At 36.7% G+C, this 25,315-nt stretch overlaps 2 protein-coding genes and 14 non-coding genes across 16 annotated transcripts in view; 15 read left to right on the top strand and 1 right to left on the bottom strand.

Annotated features, from left to right (window-relative positions):
- The window catches only part of LOC149074847 (uncharacterized), an 89,062-nt gene extending 76,578 nt beyond the window's left edge, over positions 1–12,484 (top strand). Inside the window, exon 8 of the mRNA XM_089245784.1 lies at positions 1,727–12,484. Within this exon, the coding sequence (XP_089101910.1) occupies positions 1,727–2,040 (314 nt within the window). The 3' untranslated portion in view covers positions 2,041–12,484. The remainder of the gene's footprint in view (positions 1–1,726) is intronic.
- Positions 12,485–18,185: 5,701 nt separating this feature from the next.
- LOC149074704 (protein eva-1 homolog C-like) overlaps positions 18,186–25,315 on the bottom strand; it is a 63,084-nt gene continuing 55,954 nt past the window's right edge. Inside the window, exons 7-8 of the mRNA XM_089245783.1 lie at positions 21,890–22,036; positions 18,186–18,810 (exon numbers count right to left, since the gene is read on the bottom strand). Of these exons, the coding sequence (XP_089101909.1) occupies positions 18,509–18,810; positions 21,890–22,036 (449 nt within the window). The 3' untranslated portion in view covers positions 18,186–18,508. The remainder of the gene's footprint in view (positions 18,811–21,889; positions 22,037–25,315) is intronic.
- On the top strand, positions 23,317–23,389 carry TRNAK-CUU (transfer RNA lysine (anticodon CUU)). The gene has a single exon. It is a non-coding gene; the product is annotated as a tRNA-Lys (tRNA).
- On the top strand, positions 23,461–23,533 carry TRNAK-CUU (transfer RNA lysine (anticodon CUU)). Its single transcript has one exon. It is a non-coding gene; the product is annotated as a tRNA-Lys (tRNA).
- Positions 23,605–23,677, top strand: TRNAK-CUU (transfer RNA lysine (anticodon CUU)). The gene has a single exon. It is a non-coding gene; the product is annotated as a tRNA-Lys (tRNA).
- TRNAK-CUU (transfer RNA lysine (anticodon CUU)) lies at positions 23,749–23,821 on the top strand. Its single transcript has one exon. It is a non-coding gene; the product is annotated as a tRNA-Lys (tRNA).
- TRNAK-CUU (transfer RNA lysine (anticodon CUU)) lies at positions 23,893–23,965 on the top strand. Its single transcript has one exon. It is a non-coding gene; the product is annotated as a tRNA-Lys (tRNA).
- On the top strand, positions 24,037–24,109 carry TRNAK-CUU (transfer RNA lysine (anticodon CUU)). The gene has a single exon. It is a non-coding gene; the product is annotated as a tRNA-Lys (tRNA).
- Positions 24,181–24,253, top strand: TRNAK-CUU (transfer RNA lysine (anticodon CUU)). Its single transcript has one exon. It is a non-coding gene; the product is annotated as a tRNA-Lys (tRNA).
- On the top strand, positions 24,325–24,397 carry TRNAK-CUU (transfer RNA lysine (anticodon CUU)). The gene has a single exon. It is a non-coding gene; the product is annotated as a tRNA-Lys (tRNA).
- Positions 24,469–24,541, top strand: TRNAK-CUU (transfer RNA lysine (anticodon CUU)). Its single transcript has one exon. It is a non-coding gene; the product is annotated as a tRNA-Lys (tRNA).
- On the top strand, positions 24,613–24,685 carry TRNAK-CUU (transfer RNA lysine (anticodon CUU)). The gene has a single exon. It is a non-coding gene; the product is annotated as a tRNA-Lys (tRNA).
- TRNAK-UUU (transfer RNA lysine (anticodon UUU)) lies at positions 24,757–24,829 on the top strand. The gene has a single exon. It is a non-coding gene; the product is annotated as a tRNA-Lys (tRNA).
- On the top strand, positions 24,901–24,973 carry TRNAK-CUU (transfer RNA lysine (anticodon CUU)). Its single transcript has one exon. It is a non-coding gene; the product is annotated as a tRNA-Lys (tRNA).
- TRNAK-UUU (transfer RNA lysine (anticodon UUU)) lies at positions 25,045–25,117 on the top strand. The gene has a single exon. It is a non-coding gene; the product is annotated as a tRNA-Lys (tRNA).
- On the top strand, positions 25,189–25,261 carry TRNAK-CUU (transfer RNA lysine (anticodon CUU)). Its single transcript has one exon. It is a non-coding gene; the product is annotated as a tRNA-Lys (tRNA).

The following is a 25,315-nucleotide window of genomic DNA, read 5'->3' as shown; positions in this document are numbered from 1 at the left end:
ATTTTAAACATTTGTAATTGTGAGGTAACAAAATTCTAAACTTCCTAATTCAATGTGTTAAAATTTGATCTTTGAGTGATTTCTCCAAAAAATAAGTTTGAGATTTTTGACGCCATCTGCAGACCTTAGGATCCTAGGCTGCAGCCTGTATAGCCTACAGGGAAATCTGGCACTGGCTATATTTAAGGCATCCGACTACGTTTGAAATGTCATTTTGGAAGAAAATATCAATTTTTTTGTTAATTTATGAAAGCTCCATTCCTTGTGACTCCAAAACAGACCTTGTGTTTTGTTTGCATGATGCTTAGAACCAAAGTCGCGCCGAGTTTAGCATTACATTTCTACATCAAGTAATCTGTGAATAGAAGTCTTAAACATGTTTTATGAAGAATACTATTTTTTGATATTTTACTCAAGTTTGAGACATGATTTCATAAAATCTGTGGATTATATCATTACAAAATTTCTATATGATATTCTTCCATACACTGTTAAGGTGATAAATCAAAATCTAAGTTCTGTCATGTGTATTTGTCTCATTACAGTGTTTTATACACATTATGTAAAATGAAATTTCAGAAAACTCACATGATAGATTTGATGAGCATGATTATATGAGCATAACATACAATCCTTGAAATTTTAGTTCATAACTTGTACCATCACTAGTGTGATGATGCAATGTACTGTAAAAATAACAGAAAATTTCATTCACAAAATTTCTGCACTCTGATTTCGAATATTACATGAATTTTGCTTAAAATTAGACACAAAATTACTTCTTCATAGAAAATGACAGTAGGTAGTCCAGACTTTATTATTGTTTCCATCATTTTGAGATACTGTCTATTAAAAAATGTTATTAAAGTTCACTCCAGTAGCATTTTATAGAAAAAGTGCTAAGAAAGGTAGTCAGATACCTAAAATATATGAAAACTTTTTTCAAGAGGTAGAGAGTATAGGAGTAATTCACAATCTTTTTAATATCATTGATGCATAGAATAATTCGAAATTGCTGCCACCCATTTGTTATGCTAGATTAAAATTTTCCTATAATGCAAGCAAAAATTGTCACAAGTAATCTAGTTGGATGTATAAAAATCTGCCTAAAGATGAAAAGTTATCATAGGCAGTGCCGTATTAATGCATGGACCCACCTGGGCACTTCCTGGGGCCAAAAAAAATGAGAACCAGTTGAAATTTTCGAGAATTTGCCAGGTGGGGCCTCAGAGGGAAAAATCACTTGGCCTGGGGGGGTCTATGATGCTCTAAAGATGGCCCTGATTATAGGTTAAGTTATTCCTCTGAACTACGACTCTTTAGCATGGAGTCTTTTTTTTGGTTAGTCATGATTAATGACTACTGCACCAAAAAATAGAAGAAAAAAAATCAAAAGTATTTGGATAATTTAGTGTATGTTTGAAAATGCTCGAGCATAGTACAGTAAAACCTCTCTTAACAGACACCCCTCTTTTACGGCCAAAAAATATTTTCCCCCCTGTACGATAAACGTATGCATTTCAGACCACTGATTAATGGTCACCCCTCTTTTATGGAGGAATTTGTTTGTCCTGCCGGTGACCACAAAAGAGAGGTTTCACTGTACACAGTTTCTGGTGCATTAACTAAAAAAAATTTTCTGTGATTGATTTTGTTTTATGGTTTTTTAAAGTGTCAAAAAGTTTTTATTTTCCGAAATTGATTCTCTTTTTTTTGTTAATTGCAGATAACAAAGAGAAATTCATCCTTTACCTTACTGTGAGCCTTGGAGCTGGTCTCCTGCTTTTCCTGATAGTACTTGCTATACGCCTTTATGTTGAGCAACAGAGGCAGCTGAAAGCAGCTAAGTTGAACATATCTGAGCCCATACCTCTATCACTGGACGAGGACTGCTCCGACATGGACCATTATGATCCAAGACATGACAGAAGCGTCGAAGTGGTTCGATACACAAACACGTCTACAGTTAGACGCCAAGACAGTGATAGTGGACCTCGTGCACCTTTATCTCACTCCATGAACAACTACTATTATAGTTAAATGGCTTGTTCATGTGTTGCTTGGGGAATCAATTCACATTTTTATTTTATATTCACATAGTTTTCGTTGCAAACAGAATCTCTCTAGTTTGAAGAAAATTACCCAGTGGTTTTTTTTAAATTTACCTCATGAATCGACAGAATGACATTCGTGTTTATAGTTTATTTGTATGTGTTTCCTAAACTGTGCAGCTTTTTCATGTTTTTATATTTTACACTTGTTCACATAGTTTATTGTATTTAGTTGTTCTTCAACTTCAAAAATTCTGTTTCTTACCGCAGTTGAGCAAATCTGATCAATCCTGCCATTTTATTTATTCTGGAAAATTTTTACATTGCATTACCATGTTGTTGGTTGTTGTTGTGTTGGGGGAAAAACCAACAATAGTAGAAAAATGGTATATTTTAAATGTTGCACAGTAAATGAATACAAAATTTTATAAAGGTATTTGTGTTAGTTTTTGCCATATGTATATTTATATGTGTGTATGCAATTATTAATTTATAGTTTTGAATGATGCTGGTTATGAATCAAATGGAGAGATTTGGAATTTTCAGTTAATATATTTCTTTATTTCAAAAATTTTTCTTGAAAATTTGCATGATCCTGAAGAATCCAATATTTTTTTATATTTTCAATACTTATAGGAATTGCTGAAATTCAATCAGTGTTGATTAATATGCATTGAAACCTATATGTAATGATATTTTGAAGGCCAAGCAAAATTATTGTTATCTGGGGGGTTATATTGTTACTTACAGATATCCATTTCAAGACTCTGCAAACATCTCTCGATAAGCGGCCAAATGATGAGTACAAACTCAAACCTATGACAGTCATTTACAGTTCATAATAATCATCTTCAATGACAGAATGTGTTTCATCGTATATTAGAATGAATCATGAGAGAAAATTGCAGTTATATTCCACTTATATCAGCCTCTTCATCAAATAACTATCCTAATATAGTAGTTTAAATTTGGCTTAAAATTGTTCATCTCAATCCAATGAGCCCATAAGAATGCATAAAAGTTACAGTGGCACGATTGAATCAAATAGAAGTTTTTCACCTTATGGATTGAATCCAGGGCCGAAACTAGAGGGGGGGGGGCAAGAATAGCAACTGCCTGAGAGGAAAGGTAATACAAAAATCCTAGTTACAGCCCTAACTGAATCTATTGAGAAACAAAATGCATTAAAAAACCATAACCACTATAACAATGATATTTATCATAACAGATGTTGAATGCATAAGTTAATTTGTCTATTTGTGATTATTTTTACTGTAGTACAGTCAAACCTCATTAAGGGGTCACTCTTGAAGGATTAAAAATATAACCCTGTGTGAGCGGAGTGACCCAATATAAACAAAGTGATCTACGGTCTTACTACTTCTTATCTCCATTTGATGCATTCATGCTCATGAAATGAAAGTTTTTCTTATTCAAATGAGTACAGTTTTGGAAATTTTATTAATTTAAGTTAATTATATTAATTTATATGATTTACCTTAATATTTTTCTTCCATCTCAAGATTGTGGAATTTCGCAAAAACTCAAGATGGGAGTCATTTTGACTGTAGTAGACTTTTCCAATAGTTCTTTTTTTTTTATTGCTAAAACTTCTCCACTTATTAACGTCAGAACGCCGTAGAGGACAATCAGGATTTAAAAAAGAGTGACTCAGTAAGTGGTGTGACACTTTATTTGAGTGACCCGCTAAAACAAGGTTTGACTGTACATTCCATTTTGTTTTCTGCAATTTTGTGTACAGATAATTGCCTATGAAGTTATAGTGACAAAAATTTTGTGATTATACCTAAGTAGTATGTGTTGTAGTATCTTGTATATGAGATTTATATTGGACACCAATATTATGAATTTTGGTATTTTTAAAGAATATTTTCTAAGTGCTTCTTCCTTAACGCTAGAAGGAGATGGAAAAATTTCCAAGACGAACATAAATAATTTGTAATATGAATTTTTTTACACAAACACCCAGGATTCCTTCACCCACATTTGTTATGGATAATGTTGTTTTCAATCAGTCAGACACTGGACTTGAATTTACTCATGTTGTTCTAGTATAATGGATCATCCAAACATATCATTTACAATGGGAACTATTCTTGAAAGAAAGTGGTTATCGTCTATATATATCCTGCTGTACCTGAATTTCATCGGTATTACTGAACCAGGTGTGAGTTTATCAGCTCGATCCTTTTTTGTAACACACATGTGTTTAAGTACATATTTGCAATGGACTATAGTATAGTCATAGTTTTATCCTGCATTTTTCTATGATTAAAAAATTTCATCCATATGTGTAAGAACTTGTAGAGATTTAAATTTCACGGGAAAAGTTGAATCACATTTTTGTATGCATTGAAAATGTATTAATTTATTATGTTTTTTGCAAGTTTTATCCCCTCAGTTGAGATGTTAGTCAATTAGGTATGACATAAGCAAGTGAATGGCTTTCAAACTGTTGCGCGCAACTGAACAGAAAAAGAAATTGAACTCATACCCATAAATAAGTTTTAATATTGTAAATATTATATATATTCAGTATTTAACCTTTATGATGTTCCCTTCTACTGGGGGATAGCTTTGATGTTTCCTGTGAGGGATTTGAGACTGAGACATCCAGTTGCATTCATCCTTCGGGAAGGTTCGAAATCGAGAATGATGATGCATCTGGTTCTTCAGAGTTCAATATTTAAACTTGAGATTTTTTTCCACTCTTCAAAACTTTTATTTCCAAAATTTTTGATTGATAAAATTAGTTAAAATGAAATTTTTAAAGAAATCTCTGCCTTAACAGGGCTCGAAAGCCACTTTAATAAGTAATCAACTGTGATTCTTTGAGATTACACAAATTACTTCCCTACATATTTAGTATTTAAATAACATATTTTCATGATCATTTTTTTGCCTTTGCTAGTTGGTGCAAAGTACCAAGCATTGAGCTTTCATCTCTTCTTTGTCTTGATCATTTTTCAAAAAAGAACATTATTTTGCATATAAATTATTTCTTTTTTTTGTGTAAGTTGTATTCATAGTACAAGGTGGGTGAGAAGTCTTGTACACATTTTAATAATTGATGACAAATCAACCAATTGATATAAAATAGTGCTAATAAATAATATATACATATAAAGGTGAACTTTTGTTTACAGATGGCGCTGTAAAACAAAAAAAAACTTGACAGAACATATGGAATACAACACAGTGTACAATTAATGTTTATGAGATATGTTACATGAAATTATCACATTTTAATATGAGTACCCTTTTTAGCTTGGGTAGCATCTGAACAGTTGAAAGGTCGCTCATGTTGAAGTATTTTTAAGTATATTGAAAGTAATTATATTGAAGTGATTTTACGCAATGCTAATTATCATAAACATTACTTATGCACTGTTTGTGTTGCATTTTATGTGTTATGTAGAGTTTTTTAATTTACAGCACCACCTGTAAGTGAAATGTAAACTTTTGTTTTATTTATCAAAAAACTCTAGGACATAAGTATTTTAGTGCAAATCTTTTAATATCAATTGGTTTATTTGTTATTAATTTTTAAAATGCTTCAGGACCTCTCATCCACCCTGTATATACCTGATTTATGTTAACAATCTTATATAGCCTTCCCTCACACAAACTTTTATAAACATGAATAGCATTGAACAGGATATGAAAAGGTGGTTCAACTTGTCCTAAATGATACTAATAATCATAGAGCATCATATAAGTTCTTAATCTTTCAAGAAATAATAGTCTTCCATTAATAGGACTCTGTCATCTCATTACATACAATCTCCTATGCCGAAAAGACAAAAAATTATGTTCCGATACTTTATGAAATAAGATACTTGTGAAGTTTTATACAAGGAGTTCCTGAATTATGCCGCCTTGCTTACCTAGAATAAATTATTTCGCTTTCATTGCTTTTCCGCATAAGTTATTTCATCTAGGAAAATGCCATGAAAATATTGATGCACCTGCATTTATTGCAATTACCAGTAGTAATCAAAAATAATTCTGCTGATTGCATTGTGCCCTTTTAATAGCTTATCTTCAAGGCTTATGCAAATTTGTATCAAATAGCAGCTCTATTCAGTATAGCATTTTTTTAGCTTGTACTTCCACGGTGGATCTGCAGAGTTATTATAAAAATAAAGCTTGTGAACTGAATCAAGTAAAAATTGAAGGAATTTTGTGGGGATGAAGGAAGGGTATATCAGGATGTAAATTCTGTGAGTTTTTAAGTGCCTCCGTGCCTTGAATGTGTGAGATTTTTGGTTTGAAACTTTTATTCTAACTCAATTCTATGCCTATGACCTTTCATTAAAGGACTATAATGTTCATACGAGCTTTTTCATAGACCTACTAGTACAATTTATGAACATTGTATCCAACTGAGAAAAAAATATATGTGTCAACCCCAAAAGAAGTACTTTGGCTTGCTGTAGTTCTCAATTCAGTTAAAAATTTTACAACTAGACACATTGCTGCTCTCTTAGAACAAGTGTTCTTGACATTTTACGCTCCACTGACACCTCGTGCCAATGAGATGAAGATATTAAGCCTCTTGCCAGCTTTTTTTCTTCAGTAGGCCTATATAATACGAAAATAATTTAATCATTTTATAATCATTTTCTTGTAAAAGCTTGCAGACCCCCCCCCCCCCCCCCACCTGAGAACTTTCCAACGACCCTCAAGAAGTCTGTGAACCCCTACTAAAAATCAATCTCAAAAAAAAATTTAGCTTGACAATTTGATGTATAAAAAGCAGTTTCAACCTTATTTTGTGCTACTACTACTCTACCACATACCAACTACGGTCATATCGCCATACAGCATTAATCTACTACCAATCGAGCTGGGTCAGAAATTAAGGTGCCTCAGGTTTGGTAGGGAAAGAACTTGTTATCAATGTTCTTACCCGGGATCAAACCCGTGGACCCGACAGTAGCCTTCAAGTGGTGGACAAGCATCTTATTAGTGCACCACATGGGAGCTTTGATATTTGCACTCTACATAATGCATTACAATCTTTTTCTTTTCAGTGTTGCTTGCTGTGTGAGGATATTTTTGTTTTACCTATTTGAGTGAAGAAAATGACATCAGATTTTTCGTTTGGATACATACATATTCACATAACACCCATAGATGCTTCCATGTGATCAGATTGGTTACAAGAAAAACCTGAGAAGAAAATACATTTCACATAAATGGAGTTATACCAGGTGTCCCATAAATTTGTAAATAGTTTGAAAATTCATGACAATTGAAGGAATTGGTATAGTTGAATGTGGTTTGCAAAAAAAAAAAAGTTTTTCTCAGGAAAGAGGTTTTTTTGGTACAGAAAAAGTTTCATTTCAAATTTTTATTCACAGAGGACGTTGCACAAAAGCAAATCACTGGAAATGTGTAAATCAGACTTCTATAAAATGGAGGAGAGTATGATAAACTAACAGCTCATTTCTATTTCCTGTGTTCTGGCACTTACATACATTTTTTTATTGTGATGTTGACATTGGTACATACCTCAGCCACGAATCACCTGCTGAAGCTTTTATGAGAGTTTCAGACACAGAAAAGAGATTGAAGAAAAGCTATGAAAGATTGAAGAAGGTTTATTCATCCCCCCAACGACAAAAATTTTAACTAAATGTTTTTTTTGCATACCAAAAAAAAAAAATCCCCCTTCGTGAGAGTACCTTTCACAGACCGCATTCAAATATACTAATTCTTTCAATTTCTATGAAATTTTAAGCTGTTTGCAATTTTTTTTAATAACCTGCACTTATTGAGCAATTAAAGCAGGAGACTTTCTTCTGAAATTCTGCAGCTGCATGCACAAACATATGAGGCTGAGCTGTTTTTGAAATTGTCACTTCAAAATCAAAGAAAACTATTTGTATTCTTACTATAAGTATACCAGAAAAAAATTCAGAACAAAATGCTTTACTTAATGCAACTTCATGGTATACTAAACTAAAAAGGCATAAATGTTTCTTCTCTCATGGCCAAATTAAATTACAGTAGCATTGGCAAAGTCATGAAATGTATTATTATTTTTTTCTAATGCCAGTGTGTAAGCCAGGAAACATATAAAGAGTGATGAATTATTGTGATTGGCGCCCAAGTAAATTCCATATAAATAAACATGAGACTTTCAAAGTGTATATAAGTATGTCTCAGTTCTATTATGGTTGTGGGCAGGGATTGTGTGTGATTCAGTGGTGAATCCTATCCAATATCAGTGTACTGTAAAATCAGTATTAGAGTATTTTTTGTCAAATGTTTTCTAGACTGAGAAAAAATTATTTTTGCATAGTAAAGCATTCAATTACATGAGCATTCTTCGCATTATGTACAAATTATATGGCCATAAAAAGTCTGAAGTGTGTCGAAAGGAAACACCATAAATTATTCAGTAATGACAATCTACCTTGTTATCGTATATATTAAAATAGATGCCTTTCAAATATAGTTACTCAGAGCAACCTAAAGTAACAATATCTATAAGAGATTAATCATATCGAAAAATTTGTTTTGCACGTGACATTCTTGAATGGACTCATTATTTTGCTCCCTCATGCTCAAATTAACTAATTTTTTTACCCTTAAAGTAAGATTTTAATTCATACATTGTAAGAATGTATGTACCAGAACTTGGACTGAATATGTTAGTTCTATTCGATCGCTGTTAACTGATGTTATTGTTGCTGATTTGGATGTATATGCACTCATTTGGTATTTTGTAAGCACAAACAATGATGTAATTTATAATTTTGGATGTAATTTTTTGTGAAATGAATTTTACGTGTATTGCAAAAGTGTCTGTTTAGCACAATCTGTCTAATATTATATAAATAAGTGGGAAACGAGGCCAAAAATATGTGTATTGCCTTCAATTATTCTTATGAAATTGAGCTGGAGAAATGTGTATTTGTGTGCGTGTGTAAAATACTGAGGGGGGAAAAAGTATTGCGCTGTAATTTGCACTATATGGTAATAACCTCAGACTTGTGTCGTAGGGCTCAGTACTTAGATGTAGGTATTGTTGATGATTTTAGTGTTTAGCATAAATACTAATCGACCTTATGCTCCCGGCATCCTGCAAATATGTATATCAGAATGTGTTCCATACTCAAACATATCTCAATTCAAGTTGTTGGCAATATTGAAAATTTTTTTATACAAATATTTAAAAGAAAAATGATAGCAATAGTTATTTAGGTGTAAAGAGAAGATTAATGAAGTAATAATTGCATAGTAACGTATTATATATTAATTATATATAAATATATAAGTAACTGCCAAAATAGGAAACTAAAAATATATATTTTTAATAGTAACAAGAGAGAGGAAATGTGAGTAGAGAAAATCTCTAAAAGTGAAGCTCAAAGAATTTTTTGCATACAGTAAAACTTTATTCATTTCGATCGGTTTTGTTAAATTTTGCATGATTATCGGCATATTTTTTTTAATGTGAATATATTGGGTTCTCATTTTCATAAAACATCAATGGAATCACATTCATATAGCTGTGTATATGTAGCATATATTTTTAGTGTTCGACTTCATGTGTGAAATCTAATCCACATTTATCGATTTAAATATACTTTTTTTTTTGTCTAGAACGTATATTTCCCTGCTTATCATATATACATATCGTGGAGTTTGAAAGATATATATATATTCCTGTGCCTTCTTATATTAGGGAACAAGTTCAATTATATATAATACAGATCTCCCAAAATTCAGCAGAGGATATAACCGTTCTCGACTAAATTAGTGCTAATAGTAAGGAAGAAAAAATGTGTAATATATTATATATAATATATTGATTTTTTTTCACATGGAGGTTTCAGGAAAGTCATTGGAATTTAAATGAGATGAAAGTGTTTCTGTAACAGTATTGATGATTTTTGACACATTTATGATCATTATAAGTATTTGATATTTAATTGGTCGTATAAAACTTCAATTATGTTAAATTTAAACTTGGTTGGAAAAAAATCTCTATTTCTTGAAATGGCGCATTTATGAACTTCTCTCTCTCACAATATTAAAAAAAATAATTTTTTCAGACACCGGTCCTCATTTAGTGGGGAATATATTGATATATATATATATATACAAAATTACACCACCTCTAATTAACAAGTAAACTCTGTATGAATTCCAATGATGTTCATTAATATTTCAATCAAGACCATAATCACTAATAGCTTTTGCTTTAATCAAGTGCTGGTAAGATTCTGAGCATTTTCATCCATCTTAACCGATCCATGAATTTGGTTTAGACTTATTTTTCGCTACTGCAGGCCGACTTGGCTAATTCGAACTTGGTTGATTCGAATTTTTGGATAATTTGAAGTTTGTTTCAGATACATCATTTGCAAAATGGCTCTTTTCAAAGAAATTCCGGCTAACTTTCAGCCATTCTTTTTTTTTATTCTGTGTGGTTTACTGATCTTTTCCAGAATATAACATGTAGCCAAAATTAAAAAGTTTACAATCAACAAAATCTTAATTTTTTTTTTGTTTGGGCTCTTTAGAAACAATGCATTGTTCAGTTTCACACATTGGCTTTATTTGTCTTTCCTCTACAGCTGGTGTTTTAACTGATCTTGGATGACTGGATGACATAATGCTACTACTCAGGAATACAAAAGTTAGTGTGTGCATGTGAAAATCTTTAAAGGCTGGAGTGCTGAAATATGTTTATTTTCTGATAAAATGTGTTATAGCTTCATATCTCTGTAGAGGATTATTACTCATTTATTTGGGAATCAAATGTATATTAGTTACATTTTTCAACATTTCCAAATGATACGCCTGTCCATACACCTGTTCAACTCTGGGGAAAAGAAATTGTGGCTGACTTACGGACATTGGTGAAAAAGTATAGAATGTAAAGTCGTATTGAATATTCTCTTGAAGAGGAAGAAAACAACTCTAAGAAAGCAACAGTGGTCTCTCTCTGCTTTATTCTAAAACTCTCACAGACTATGGACATATTTGAAAAAATAAGACTTTTCTAGCTCGAAAATTGCATCTTTCATATACTAAATCAATCGTTCCTAATTGGGGTTGCTGGACGATCAAGAGTCCATGACCTTTTTAATGGGGGGGGGGGGGTCCATAACCTAATTTTAGATATAAAAAAATTAATGCCAAGTTTAAAAAATATATTAATAGATTACTTAAAAAGAAAAGTATTAATTACATTAACGTGTGGAAGCACTGCTGCTAGACTGCAGTAGTAACATTGTTAGGATTTGACAAAAATTGTACTTGTGACGACAGCTCTAGATGGAAGGTTGTTTTAGTTCTTTTTTCAGTCCTGTAGATTGCATTGCTATCGCATCGCATTCACTGGTACTGGATAAAAAGTCCTTCATTATTCGAGAACATCCTCTCTGATAGATGGCTATAGTTTCTGCTACTCATCCTTCAGAAGTGCTTTGAAAATCTCTCTCTTTGAGAAGTCAAGCAGGGTGTGTCCGATCCTTCAATATTCAATGTGGTTTCTGCTGCTATAAAAGGTGGGGGGGGGAGTCCATGGTGGGCACCAAATTTTACAGGGAGTGCAACGACTAAAAGTATTTGGGAACTGCTATTGTAAATCAACTTGAAGATATTGTACGATGTTTAAAAGCACTAAAAGAAAACAAATTAAATTTACGAGTAAAATAATTGTAGTTTCCATGATTGTTTACGTTTTTATACAAACACGAGTTGCAACAACGAGGAAACTTGCATTGGAGGTGATAACATTCAATACATTTTTATAATTATTATTATAGTTTTTTTATTTTTTGTGAAAGTATAGTTATATGCTATGTCAATCAATTGGATAATTCAAACTTTTTATTCTGTCCTCTTGAGCTTCGAATCAACCAAGTTTGACTGTTCTCTAACATGCTTTATCCTTCTAGTAAAAAAATGGTAAGGTTTTACTGTATAATAAGACATATCATATACAAAATTTATATTATCGGAGTGTATATAGAGCTATACACAAATAAATAAATATATATATATGCATAAGATATTGTGAAAATATATGAAAAAAGAAGAAAAAGCCTCAAAACAAATGTACCCTTGCTTAGCATTGCACAAGGCCTTGCATTATGTGTTTGTGTGAAGTGTTTCATTATTTGTATTCATTTGTAAAGATTTTGATGATTTCGATTCTATGTGACTAGTTTCAGTTTTTATTTTTTTTTTAGTGTTGCTAGTCAAAAAAAAGAGATGTAGAAATTATGTTTGTGATCAAATTTTTTTTCCATGTTCTGTCCATGTACGGTTTTATGTACATTAGTTTTCATAATGTGAGTTAGTGTACGTAAGAAGGAAAAATACTTAAAAGAAGAAGAGAAGCTATGCTATAGCTTGAGTCCTTGTATCAATAAATAACATGCTTATTTTAAGTTTATTGTCCATTTTATTTTTATTCACATTTTGATTCCAGTTACACATCATAAGATGTCGAGGAACCAGTGCTGCCATCTATTGGTTCGCCACTGTATATTTTGTTTTGTTTTACCTCCTAGATACCAGTACCTTCTAAAGCAGAAGAGATTGCTCAAGAACAGTGTTTCTCAACCGCCGGGCCGTGACATCATTCATACCGGGCCACGACTGATCTGCCGTTTCATTTCCCCCCATTTATTTTTCCATTAGTCGTGCATTTGACCGGGCCTCCCACTTACAAAAATAAAAGAAACCGGGCCGCGGGCTTCCAAAGGTTGAGAACCACTGCTCTAGAACAGTGTTTCCCAAAGTGGGCAATATCGCCCCCTGGTGGGCGATGGAATGGTCCCAGAGGGCGATAGAACCTACTGATTTAACATAAGATCCTATAGGTTTACTTGAGTTGGGGGGCGATGAGAGGAAAAAATTTCTGATGAAGGGGGCGATGGAACAAAAAGTTTGGGAGACTATGCTCTAGAATGTGCTGTAGATACACCTAGGAACCTCTAGGAGGTAATGGCCGGAGCCGGGGATGAAGTAGGTGTTCGAGCACCCACAGTATTTGTAGCTCAGGTGCCGATGCTTCCGATTTCCCCAGAAGCCTTCAGATTTTTCAGCTTTATCAAAATCTTCCTGTCGGAAATCAGATTTTCCCGATTCTTCATATATTTATAGAAAAATCCACAAAACTTCTCAAACTATGGCTTTGCATAGGTTAGAAATCGCAAAAGAAAATCCCGCAGTACTTGCAATTTCGGCCATGATTTCTGGAGAAATGTGCGTGAAATTGGGATTCCAAAATACGGGAAATCGCTAATCGTCACCAAATGCGATGCTAAAAACGCCAAAGTTGCCAAAAAAACCACCACTAATTTTGAAAAATGAAGTCTACGAAAAAACATTTTTAAAAAATGTGTGAAAAATATATATGTGAGGAAAATATTCTTATTCACAGTCGAATTATCATATAATTTATAAGTTGATGAAATAGTTTTAATCCTTTATTTCAGTGAAGAAAAATTCAAGAGGCTTTGAAATTGCGGGACATTTTTATTTTAAAAAGTTGGGACAGCCATTATGAACAGAAATACCATATCCTGGGAAATCTGGTCATATGGTCACCCTAAGCAATCTCTGATTTTTCCAAAGACTCCTTGAATCCCCAATAAATCGTCAAAGAAAGAAAACGGCACAGGGGACAGCCATTGCAACACCAAGCTATAGTAGATCTACTATAGATAGCTATTGGCAGTAGCGATGATACTGGTTTCACACTACGCATTGATGGCGGATAATTAGTCGGTCTGAATTTTTCCGGTGACTATATTTCTCCCTTTTATTTGTATGACGTTTTCCTCTCGACAGCGAAATATTTGTCATGAGATTAAAGGCTGAAACACACTACACTGACGTGACGTGATTTCACGTCATGTCAAAGTCATTGTAAATTCAGCGACGTGGGAATTTCACGTCACATAATTTCCACGAATCGGAATTCACTACGTCAGTGTAGTGTGTTTCGGCTTTAAGTCTGGGAAATTCTCACCCATTCAGCAGGCGACGGTTACGTTAGATGAACACAAAATGGATTTCCAGGAGATATTTATTGTCTTTCAAAAAAGACACCAAAAAATTATCACGTACACCCTGTGTATATGTTACTGCCAAAGCCCGAAGTATGGCCGAGAGGTTTGGTCAAAGTCCGATTTGCAGAAATGATTCGGGATTTGGCTGGCCAATACTTAAGTGACTGGAGATCCCTGGGAAGAATTTGTTGGATAAAAAAAGTAGGAATTCGGAAGAAAAACTATTTGTATAATAATACAGACATATATAGTTTTTCCTGTCAAATTTTGAACAAAGAAATGATTACGGCTTCGTGGCTACGCGATATGATTTGTATCTTGTGAGTGTGTGTGTGAAGCAATATAAAGATAACCACTATAGTAGTTGCGGTCATGGGAAACCCCACTCACCACGTTCGAGGTTAGGGGACGACCCCCTAAACTCTTTTGACTTGTAGTCCGAGTCATGCCCCCCTCCCCCCACAAGGGTGGGGCTGACAGGCTCCAACCTTGGGGCCCGGGATGATTCTCATAATTTTTCGTTTTTTCACGCTATAAATTCAATACAAAAGTGCTCGTGAAAAGTCTTGTCTCGGGGGGCCCCCGACAAAGTTCTCAGCCTGCGGGCCCTGTTGTATGATGTGGGGGGGGGGGGGGTAATGCCAATAGTACAATTCGTAGATCATCCGACAGTACATTTGCCGAGTTCTCTTCCACCCCAGCTTCACAGCACAAGGTGTGGCAAAAACTAGCAACATTTCTAATCAACATTTAGGGGAGCAGGCAGCTTTTCAGTGTTGCTAGATTGATATGCAATCCAGTTTCCAAGTCTCTCCGCAGAGAGCAAGCTGATCTACAATATGATACTTACATAATATGAAAAAGTCAAGCATTTACCTTCACTTCAAAATATGGATGACAAATGGGGGGAGAGAGAGAGAGAGAGAGCACCAGCAAGAACACAGAACAAACACAACTCTGACAACATGAATACGTTAAGGGCCACACATACACTCAGATATACGCACACATTCAGGGGCGGCTCGAGAACAAATCTCTGACTGTGCGGGTTTTGACGTCCCCTGACCACGATTTTTTAGTCGAGAAGCGGTTTTTTTTTTATTTGCCTATTCAACTTGGATTTAGCGTTCCGTGTGGTCGCCTGGCCCAACAGTCGCCCCTTACAAACACTCACTCAGATACACGCGTATTCTGGCACGTGCAGATGTTCTGCAGAGTGGTAAGCGAGGTGCGTGAACGGTTAAGGGGTCATTCAAGTATTACGTCAGCATCGATAGGGGTGGGGGGTTGGATGATGCTTACGTCATCAACCACCCTTTATGAAGATATGAAATATTCTTAATGGCATCTTACTCGGTGCGCCAAAAAAGAAGAAAAACCTTTCGCTAGTTTGTGGGCACCTGAACTAAAACATTCTCCTTAATGATAAAGCTCTTACAGAGCCACTTCAGCAATCGCTTAATGTTTCACGGATCCTTAAAGTGATCGGGAAATGTGTCCGGGCCACGTAAGTGCTCTGGAACTGTGCAACACATCATTCAAGTGATCCGTAATTATGCCACGGATCACTAAAGTAACCAGGGAATGTTCCGCGGGTAACCTGAGTGATATGTAGAACCACACTGGGGCCGCTTAAGTGCTCTAAAACTGTGCCACATGTCACTCAAGGGATCTCTAAATGTGCCACGGATCGTTTAAGTGTTCTGTAACTGTGTCGCGGGTTACTTAGCTGATCTTTGAATGTGAAAGGGATCTTTGATGCCTACCTCAGTGATCTGAAAATGTGCCACGGGTCATTTAAGCGATCTGTAAAAATGTGCCACTTAGTTCATTTTCACAAAATTGGGTTTGAGGGGGCAAGCCACATCAGATAACCTTCAGGGCCACATTTGGTCCGCGGGTCAAGGGTTTACCATATATGGCCTAAAGGGTGGGTCGCAATGAATTTTTTAAAGAGAAATTTTGAGTTCTTACCCTTTAAATAGCATTGGCAATTAACTGAAATCGATTATAACAACACATGTAAAGGTATTTTCTTTCGAAATTGTAATTAAAAAAATACTTTTTGCATTAAAATTTTTTTTCTTTCGTCTGGGGTGGGGGGAGGCGCACGAGCCCCCTATGCCCCCCCCCCTCTTGCTTACGTTTCTGATCCCACCAATATGCGTTAGGAAGTGGGGGGGGCAGTGATGACGAAATTTTGCTGACAAGGGTGGGGGAGGGGGTCAAACATGGCTAAAAATTTGCTTACGTAATACTTGAACAGCCCCAAGTAGTACAGTCGAATCCCGTTATAACGGGAAATAAAAAAATAGGTTCCAAATAAGAACATAAGAATGAATAGAGAGAATAAATAGGTGCCAAGAGAGTGATTATGAATATAATTATCAAAACATCAACATATGTGATGTAAACATACAGGGTGATTATAAAAAAACTATCCCGACATATGGGCCCCTAACTATCATACCATTCACAGAAACTGAATGAAATTTTGGCATAAGGTATTTTGATGTATGCGCTCAAGAACGATATGGAAAACAACAGTGTCACTCTAACAGTTACGGTTACAGTGAGAAAATTTCGAAAATATCGAATGGCAACACCAAATTTTTTGTATTGGAATGTGATCTCCATTGTGAAAAACCCTAAATAGCGTTCGAACGGCAACTGTAGCATGAAAATTACAGGCGGTAGATAGGCTAAAAGTGAGGGCAACCAATAAGGACAGAGAAGCAGCATAAAATAAAGCATTTTATTGTGTTTCACAAATTTTCCACATGATCTTGTGGAGGACTAATCAGGCTGGGAAACGGTGTGACGAATGAAACGAACATTAATGCTCTGGTGCACGGCAAAGTCCTTTTTGCTTGCCTAGCTCCAGGGATTTTCGTGCTACAGGTGCCATTCCAACGCTATTTAGTGTTTTTCAGTATGGAGATCGCATTCCAATACAAAAAACTTGGTGTTGCCATTTGATATTTTCGAAATTTTCTCACTGTAACCGTAACTGTTAGAGCGACACTGTTGTTTTCCATATCATTCTTGAGCGCATACCTCAAAATACCTTATGCCAAAATTTCATTCAGTTTCTGTGCATGGTATGATAGTTAGGGGCCCATATGTCGGGATAGTTTTTTTATAATCACCCCGTATGTACAAAATAAGAGAAATGAAATTTTAGTGCAAATACAAAATAAGATAGAAACAATTATACAAGGAAGAGAGATACACAAGATGCAGAAATGTAGGAGATGTCGAGATTTGTGGAGATATTCAAAAGTTCTATGGGGTATATGTTTATTTTAAACGTTCCCCCCAAGGGAGATGAAAAATCCGTTTGGGTCTCCTATGAATTTTACGTACGGATGTTCTCGGCGTTGGTCTTTCACTATAATTTACAATTTCTCTTATGTGAGCATATTCAGAGTTGCTCATGCGTTCATATTGATCTCTATTGAGTTTCTTAATGTAATTCCATATGAGGGAAATTTTGAGATCATTTCTTACATTTTTGTTCCTAAGGAACCAGGGGGCTCTTGCAAATTTCCCGTGTTTTGTTTTGCCCTGATTGAAAAGATTTTATGTTTGCTTTGTTTGCATATGCCCGTACTGGTGAGCAGGGTCGGACTTAAGGAGGTGCGATCTGGCCAGCGGGCCGTAGTTTGCCCATCTATATGAGCGAAGTGCAATTATTCAGTCATCTCACTTCACCTATAGTTAGGAAAATTGATGGCAGATGACATCATTACACATATGCCATCAATTTTCCTAACTATGGGTGAAGTGAGATGATTGAATAATTGCACTTCGCTCATATAGATGAGCAAACTACGGCCCGCAGGCCAGATGCGACCCGCTTCTGGTTCCGAAGTTAAGCACTACACATAACAAGCATCACACAATAACAAACTTCACACGTTTGGTTCACAACACGCACACACACATCCCAATATGAACCAATTCGTTAGAAATTCTGCAATGTGGACGAGGTGTATATGCGGTTTAGTAGTAGTAGTAGTTTGCCCATCACTGATGTGGAATATTTAAGAAATAAAAGCTCAACTTTCCTTATAATCTCACATTATATGTATTTATTGTCGTATGTACAAAAACAAAATCCTGCCATTCCCTATACATCTTTGGCAAGCAATAGCTTAGGAATAAGCGAATCCAGTCGCTTACGTTCCTTCCACGTTCGAAATCCCGGGATGCAGAAGAACCTATTCAGTATAATGTTCGGTCCGACAGATATTGGCGAATATCTATTACTATACATGACACAGAATGTCTCTGACGATAACTCGATGTCGTTGAGCGGAAAATATTCAAGATGATCTCTCAACGAGTCCCATACATTATTTTCTTTTCCTTCAAGTTAATAACGAGTCAACTGAAGTAGTGATTCGTGCTTGGATCGTCGGATACCGGTGCCCGAGGAACAGTTTCGCTGATTTTACGAGTCAACGAGTTCATTATGTTCAAAGGATCGTCCTCGAAGTGATCGAGATCACTGTCGCTGAAAAAATCATCTTCCACGATCGGCGGAGGCTCTTTCAATGCGTCTTCTTTAGTTTTTTGACTGTCCAACTTTCGTAGAACGAAAATGTGGATCAGAACAACGACGACGAAAAGCATTACTCCAACTGTCAGGCTCACTGACACGTACACTATTAACTTGGATCTGTTCCCTGAAAAAAAAAATAAATAAATAAATATATATATATATATACTAGGGGGGCTCTGCCCCCCTGCCGCCTTTGGCGGCCAACCCCCCCCCCCCCCCCACCACTTCTCTCCCGGACATATCTTGTTTATTTCGTCCCACTTCATCAGCGTGCTATGGAAAAGGGGAAAGGGACGTGTGAAAGCACCAGCCTACTGAAGAAGCGAATTTTAATGAAAATAATAATAAAGCAACAAAAAACAAATGAGATTCATCAAGTATCCCCAGAAAACTTCCCCATGTGGGTCCCCAGATTCAATTCGCTGAATTTCAGTGGGGCCCCACACTGGATATATCTTGGGCTACCGATGTGTTGCAAATTTTACAATGTTAAACCACAAAAATCAATGAGATACATTCAGGGGCACCGAATTACAACCTGCCAACATTTCCATGAAGCCCTGACCTGCAAGCTTGTCGGACACCACCCTGTGAGAATTTTTCATTTTTATCAATTTTACAACGAATAAAATCCAGGGCCCCACATCCAGTAGCGGGGCCACAATACGCAGATTTTTAGTGGGGCCCCAGACTGGCTATATCTCGGGTTTCGGCTGTGGCAAATTCTACAACAGAAAAGAATGAGATTCATCCAGGGCCCCCAAAATCAAACCTGTAAACATGGGGCCCCCCGACTTGGAAGCTTGTCGGTCATCCCCCGGAGCGAGTGCCATGAAAAATTTTCATTTGTATTCGTTTTACCAACGAATAAAATCCAGGGCCCCCAACCAATTACCCGGGACACCAATTCGAATACTTTTGGTGGGGCCCCAGACTGGCTTTATCACGGGCTTCGGCTGTTGCAAATTCTACAACAGAAAAGAATGAGATTCATCCAGGGCCCCCAAAATGAAACCTGTAAACATAGGGCCCCCGACTTGGAAGCTTGTCGGTCATCCCCCGGAGCGAGTGCCATGAAAAATTTTCATTTGTATTCGTTTTAACAACGAATAAAATCCAGGGCCCCCAAAATGAAACCTGTAAACATAGGGCCCCCGACTTGGAAGCTTGTCGGTCATCCCCCGGAGCGAGTGCCATGAAAAATTTTCATTTGTATTCGTTTTACCAACGAATAAAATCCAGGACCCCCCAACCAATTACACGGGACACCAATTCGCATACTTTTGGTGGGGCCCCAGACTGGATATATCTTTTGCTTCCGCTATCGAAATTTTTCAACGTTAAAGCAGCAAGAAAACAATGAGATCCATCAAGGGCCCCTGGAAATGAAAACTTTTTACTTATACGTGAAATCTTCCCCGGGTACCCCGACCCTGTGTTGGGAGCACTGCTGTTGTGTGTGTATATTATACATATATATACCTCTCGTCATGGACCTCCCCCCCCCCACAAAGGAAGGGCTGACAGGGGCCACAACGATTCTTATCACTTTTTGATTTTTCACACTATAAATTAATCACAGAGGGGCCCCTGAAAAGCTGGTTTGGGGGCTCGAAATCTAAATTCCAGCCTAAGGGCTCTGCTGTAGGATGTAGGAGCCTCTTGGTACATGCACATAACATGGTCCCGATGGGTCAAATGGGTTCCGATATGTGAATATCGACCCAATATCGATATATGATATATGATATCATATCGATATATGAATAATATCGATATATGAATCGAAACCGACTTCCGTAACAGATTTCCGTCACTCAAAAATTTCACCCACTTCCGTCACTCGGTTGCTTAGCAACAGGCCCTTTTCGAGTTTGTTTGTGATTTTATATTATAGAATAGATATATATATTACATATATGCTCTCTAATTTTTTTTAGTGTCAGGGTGTAGCCTTTCTCATACATGCCCAACCTACGACCCTCGGGCCAAATGTGGCCCTCGGGAGTCGCTATGTCACCCGTGACCTCAAACTTAATTTCCTTAATTTTGTAAGAAATACTAATGAAATACTAAAATGTAAGAAATACTAAACCCCGGCCCGGCAAACAGTTCGCCATACGGGGGTTCCCCTCAGTTTTGTAAAAATAGTCTAAGCGGCTAATTACATTTACGTGGTGTAACGACCTCTGATGTCAATTTTTCAAAAATGCTTTAAAACGTTTCATTCAATTGCAAATCAAATGCAAAAAATTTCGTGTCCATCGGTTAGTTTGTTTTTTCAAAATAAAAGAAAAATGTAATCCATATGTAAATGTGTACAAGAAAAAAACGTTTTAAGGCCGGATATTGTATTTGCATTACACTATAAAAGTTTGATTAAAGGTGTTTCACAAAATTGGGAAAAATTATTTAAAAAAAAAAAAAATTTTATAAATATTTTTTTATAAAACTTTAAAAATGTAACCAATAAGCGCATCGGTTACATTCGAACAAATGCAACCTGTGATCTTATAGGTTGAATTTTTCAAGTTTTCTCAAAGAGCTTTTACAAAATTTTTATAGTGTAATCCCGGCCTCACTGATAAAAAGTTCAAAGACTGAAATTTGAGAAAATCGCGTTGACAGTGTTTTTTCTTGTATCCATTTACACTATAAATTCACGATTTTTTTCTTTTATTTTCAAAGAACGAATTAACTGATTGACACGAAATTTTTCGCATTTGATCTGACTTATAATGAAATATTTTTCAAAGTCATTTTTAAAACATCGACTTCAGGGGTCGTGACACCTCTTAAGTGACCCGCAATACAGTTCCATATCTCTTCGATTGCACGGCACATTTTCAGAGTTTAGTTCTTGTTAAACGAGAACAAATTTATTTTACGTTACTAATATGTACGATTAATTTATTTTTAGTTTAGTGTGTGTAGAAGACATATCTTACATTTGCTCTCGAATATTTTCGTGAATTTTGTACCGTAACTGCTGCGTATTGCAATGGCAACATATTTCGAATGCATAATGAAAAAAAAAACCGTTTTCTCCAATTTCGAGCATTTATCACGGCCATTCATGCCAGCAAAAAATGAATTAACAATTGACACGGGACGAAAATATTGCGGTAGCAAAAATAAGAAATTCATTCTTGCAAAAACTTTTCAATTAATGACGACAAATCTCTTTCCGACCCAAAGATTACCTGTTATGTAATGTTCAGCGGCTATCCATTCTGATATGAAGCTGACTAATTCCCTATCACTAACATCCGACACGTTAGATTCGGTCGTGGAGATGTGGTCACTTTGCATTTCTATCTTAAGGTCAGTGGAAAAACTTGGCGCAGGGGCTATAACGATAAATAAGAAAATGATATGAAAGAAACGACAGAATATCAAATAAATAATTAATTGACATGGAAATTAAAATACTATAATATCCTGATACAAATAGAAAGAACATAAGATATTTAATCCCAATATCGTGAAGTCTATAATCCGGAATTATCGCCAAAACATGTAGCCAAACCCGGCAGTGAGTATATATAAGAAATAACCTCAATACTTTGACTGCATCTGATGCCATATAATGTTAGGTAAGTGAGAGTAAAATATGGCCATGAAAATTCAGTGATTTTTGCTGATGTCAATGAGATATATAAATTCTGAAAATGTTCAAAAATACTTTGAAGCATTGTTAAAAGAAAAAAATATTGATCCACGGTATATTTCAGTTGACGGCCTCGCATTGCCCAAGTTCGAACTCCATCGTCGCCACAGTGGTAATCGGCTGAAGTTAGTTTTCTGCGGTTCCCAACATCGAGGCGCAAACGCGAGACGATCTTCCCACTAAAAAGTCTCTCCACAGAGAACAGCAGGCCTACACACAACGGTACAATTATTCAATCGTAACACTTCACCCATACGAAGGTTTTAACAACTGGCTGTTGTGAAGATGAATTTTTTTTTTGGAAAGAGAGAAAATTCAACTGCCTCAACTGAATCGCTCAATCTTTCCTTAGGACTCATGTGCACTGAACGAGACCGTGCATGGACGGTCAGACCTGACTCATAATTAGAAAAATTGAAGGTAGATTGAAGCATCACACTGAAAAAACTTTACGATAGGTTCACAACACGATCACGAACATTCCAACATGTGCCGGTTCATTAGAACAGTAGAGGAATATCGACGAGGTACGTATGTGGTTTAGAGTAGTGATATATCTCAACCTCTTGAAATCTGAATGATGTCAATGAAATCAAAAGATCTCAGGCGGGATATACCTAGAACTCCTTAATACTAGAAAGATAGGATGCAACAGTTCATATCTTTATCTTTAGTATATATACAAGTATTATCAGTGTGCTTACAATCTGGTCAATGAACTTAAAACCATTTAATGAAATAGGGAAAATTCCACAGATGAAGGCGTCTTAGATATACCTAGTCTTACAAGTATATCTCAACGGACAACATAGAAAAGAAAGGTATTTCTTTGAGAGAGTTTATACCTCTTCGCCGTATCCCACAACAGGTGGAGGTAATTTGACAATGAAGTTCTCATTTGATCCGATTTCTCAAGAAACCTTTTTTCCTAATATCTATTTTCCTCTCGTCGACACGACAGCCCGGCTAGCTCAGTCGGTAGAGCATGAGACTCTTAATCTCAGGGTCGTGGGTTCGAGACCCACGTCGGGAGACCAGTTCCTTTTGATTCAATTTCTGTAGAAAATTTTTCCTAATATTTATTTCCCTCTCGTCGACACGACAGCCCGGCTGGGTAAGTCGGTAGAGCATGAGATTCTTAATCTCAGGGTCGTGGGTTCGAGCCCCACGTCGGGCGACCAGTTCCTTTTGATCCAATTTCTCAAGAAAATTTTTCCTAATATTTATTTTCCTCTCGTCGACAGGACAGCCCGGCTACCTCAGTCGGTAGAGCATGAGACTCTTAATCTCAGGGTCGTAGGTTTGAGCCCCACGTCGGGCGACCAGTTCCTTTTGATTCAATTTCTGTATAAAATTTTTCCTAATATTTATTTCCCTCTCGTCGACACGACAGCCCGGCTAGCTCAGTCGGTAGAGCATGAGACTCTTAATCTCAGGGTCGTGGGTCCGAGCCCCACGTCGGGCGACCAGTCCCTTTTGATTCAATTTCTGTAGAAAATTTTTCCTGATATTTATTTCCCTCTCGTCGACACGACAGCCCGGCTGGGTAAGTCGGTAGAGCATGAGATTCTTAATCTCAGGGTCGTGGGTTCGAGCCCCACGTCGGGCGACCAGTTCCTTTTGATCCAATTTCTCAAGAAAATTTTTCCTAATATTTATTTTCCTCTCGTCGACAGGACAGCCCGGCTACCTCAGTCGGTAGAGCATGAGACTCTTAATCTCAGGGTCGTAGGTTTGAGCCCCACGTCGGGCGACCAGTTCCTTTTGATTCAATTTCTGTATAAAATTTTTCCTAATATTTATTTCCCTCTCGTCGACACGACAGCCCGGCTAGCTCAGTCGGTAGAGCATGAGACTCTTAATCTCAGGGTCGTGGGTTCGAGCCCCACGTCGGGCGACCAGTTCCTTTTGATCCAATTTCTCAAGAAAATTTTTCCTAATATTTATTTTCCTCTCGTCGACAGGACAGCCCGGCTACCTCAGTCGGTAGAGCATGAGACTCTTAAACTCAGGGTCGTAGGTTCGACACCCACGTCGGGCGACCAGTCCCTTTTGATCCAATTTCTCAAGCATATTTTTCCTAATATTTATTTTCCTCTCATCAACAGGGCATCCCGGCTAGCTCAGTCGGTAGAGCATGAGACTCTTAATCTCAGGGTCGTGGGTTCGAGCCCCACGTCGGGCGACCAGTTCCTTTTGATTCAATTTCTGTATAAAATTTTTCCTAATATTTATTTCCCTCTCGTCGACACGACAGCCCGTCTAGCTCAGTCGGTAGAGCATGAGACTCTTAATCTCAGGGTTGTAGGTTCGTGCACCACGTCGGGCGACCAGTCCCTTTTGATATAATTTCTGTAGAAAATTTTTCCTAATATTTATTTTCCTCTCGTCGACAGAACAGCCCGGCTAGCTCAGTCGGTAGAGCATGAGACATTTAATCTCAGGGTCGTGGGTTCGAGCCCCACGTCGGGCGACCAGTTCCTTTTGATCCAATTTCTCAAGCATATTTTTCCTAATATTTATTTCCCTCTCGTCGACACGACAGCCCGTCTAGCTCAGTCGGTAGAGCATGAGACTCTTAATCTCAGGGTTGTAGGTTCGTGCACCACGTCGGGCGACCAGTCCCTTTTGATATAATTTCTGTAGAAAATTTTTCCTAATATTTATTTTCCTCTCGTCGACAGAACAGCCCGGCTAGCTCAGTCGGTAGAGCATGAGACATTTAATCTCAGGGTCGTGGGTTCGAGCCCCACGTCGGGCGACCAGTTCCTTTTGATCCAATTTCTCAAGCATATTTTTCCTAATATTTATTTCCCTCTCGTCGACACGACAGCCCGGCTACCTCAGTCGGTAGAGCATGAGACTCTTAATCTCAGGGTCGTAGGTTCGACACCCACGTCGGGCGACCAGTCCCTTTTGATCCAATTTCTCAAGCATATTTTTCCTAATATTTATTTTC

Source organism: Pholcus phalangioides, unplaced genomic scaffold, assembly GCF_987345545.1.
Source record: "Pholcus phalangioides strain wild (caught in Gottingen) unplaced genomic scaffold, Ppha-v1.0 ptg000016l_1, whole genome shotgun sequence".
Taxonomy (NCBI): Eukaryota; Metazoa; Arthropoda; class Arachnida; order Araneae; family Pholcidae; genus Pholcus; species Pholcus phalangioides.
Note: the sequence above shows the minus strand (reverse complement) of the source record. Positions and strands in the feature narration are given on the sequence as shown.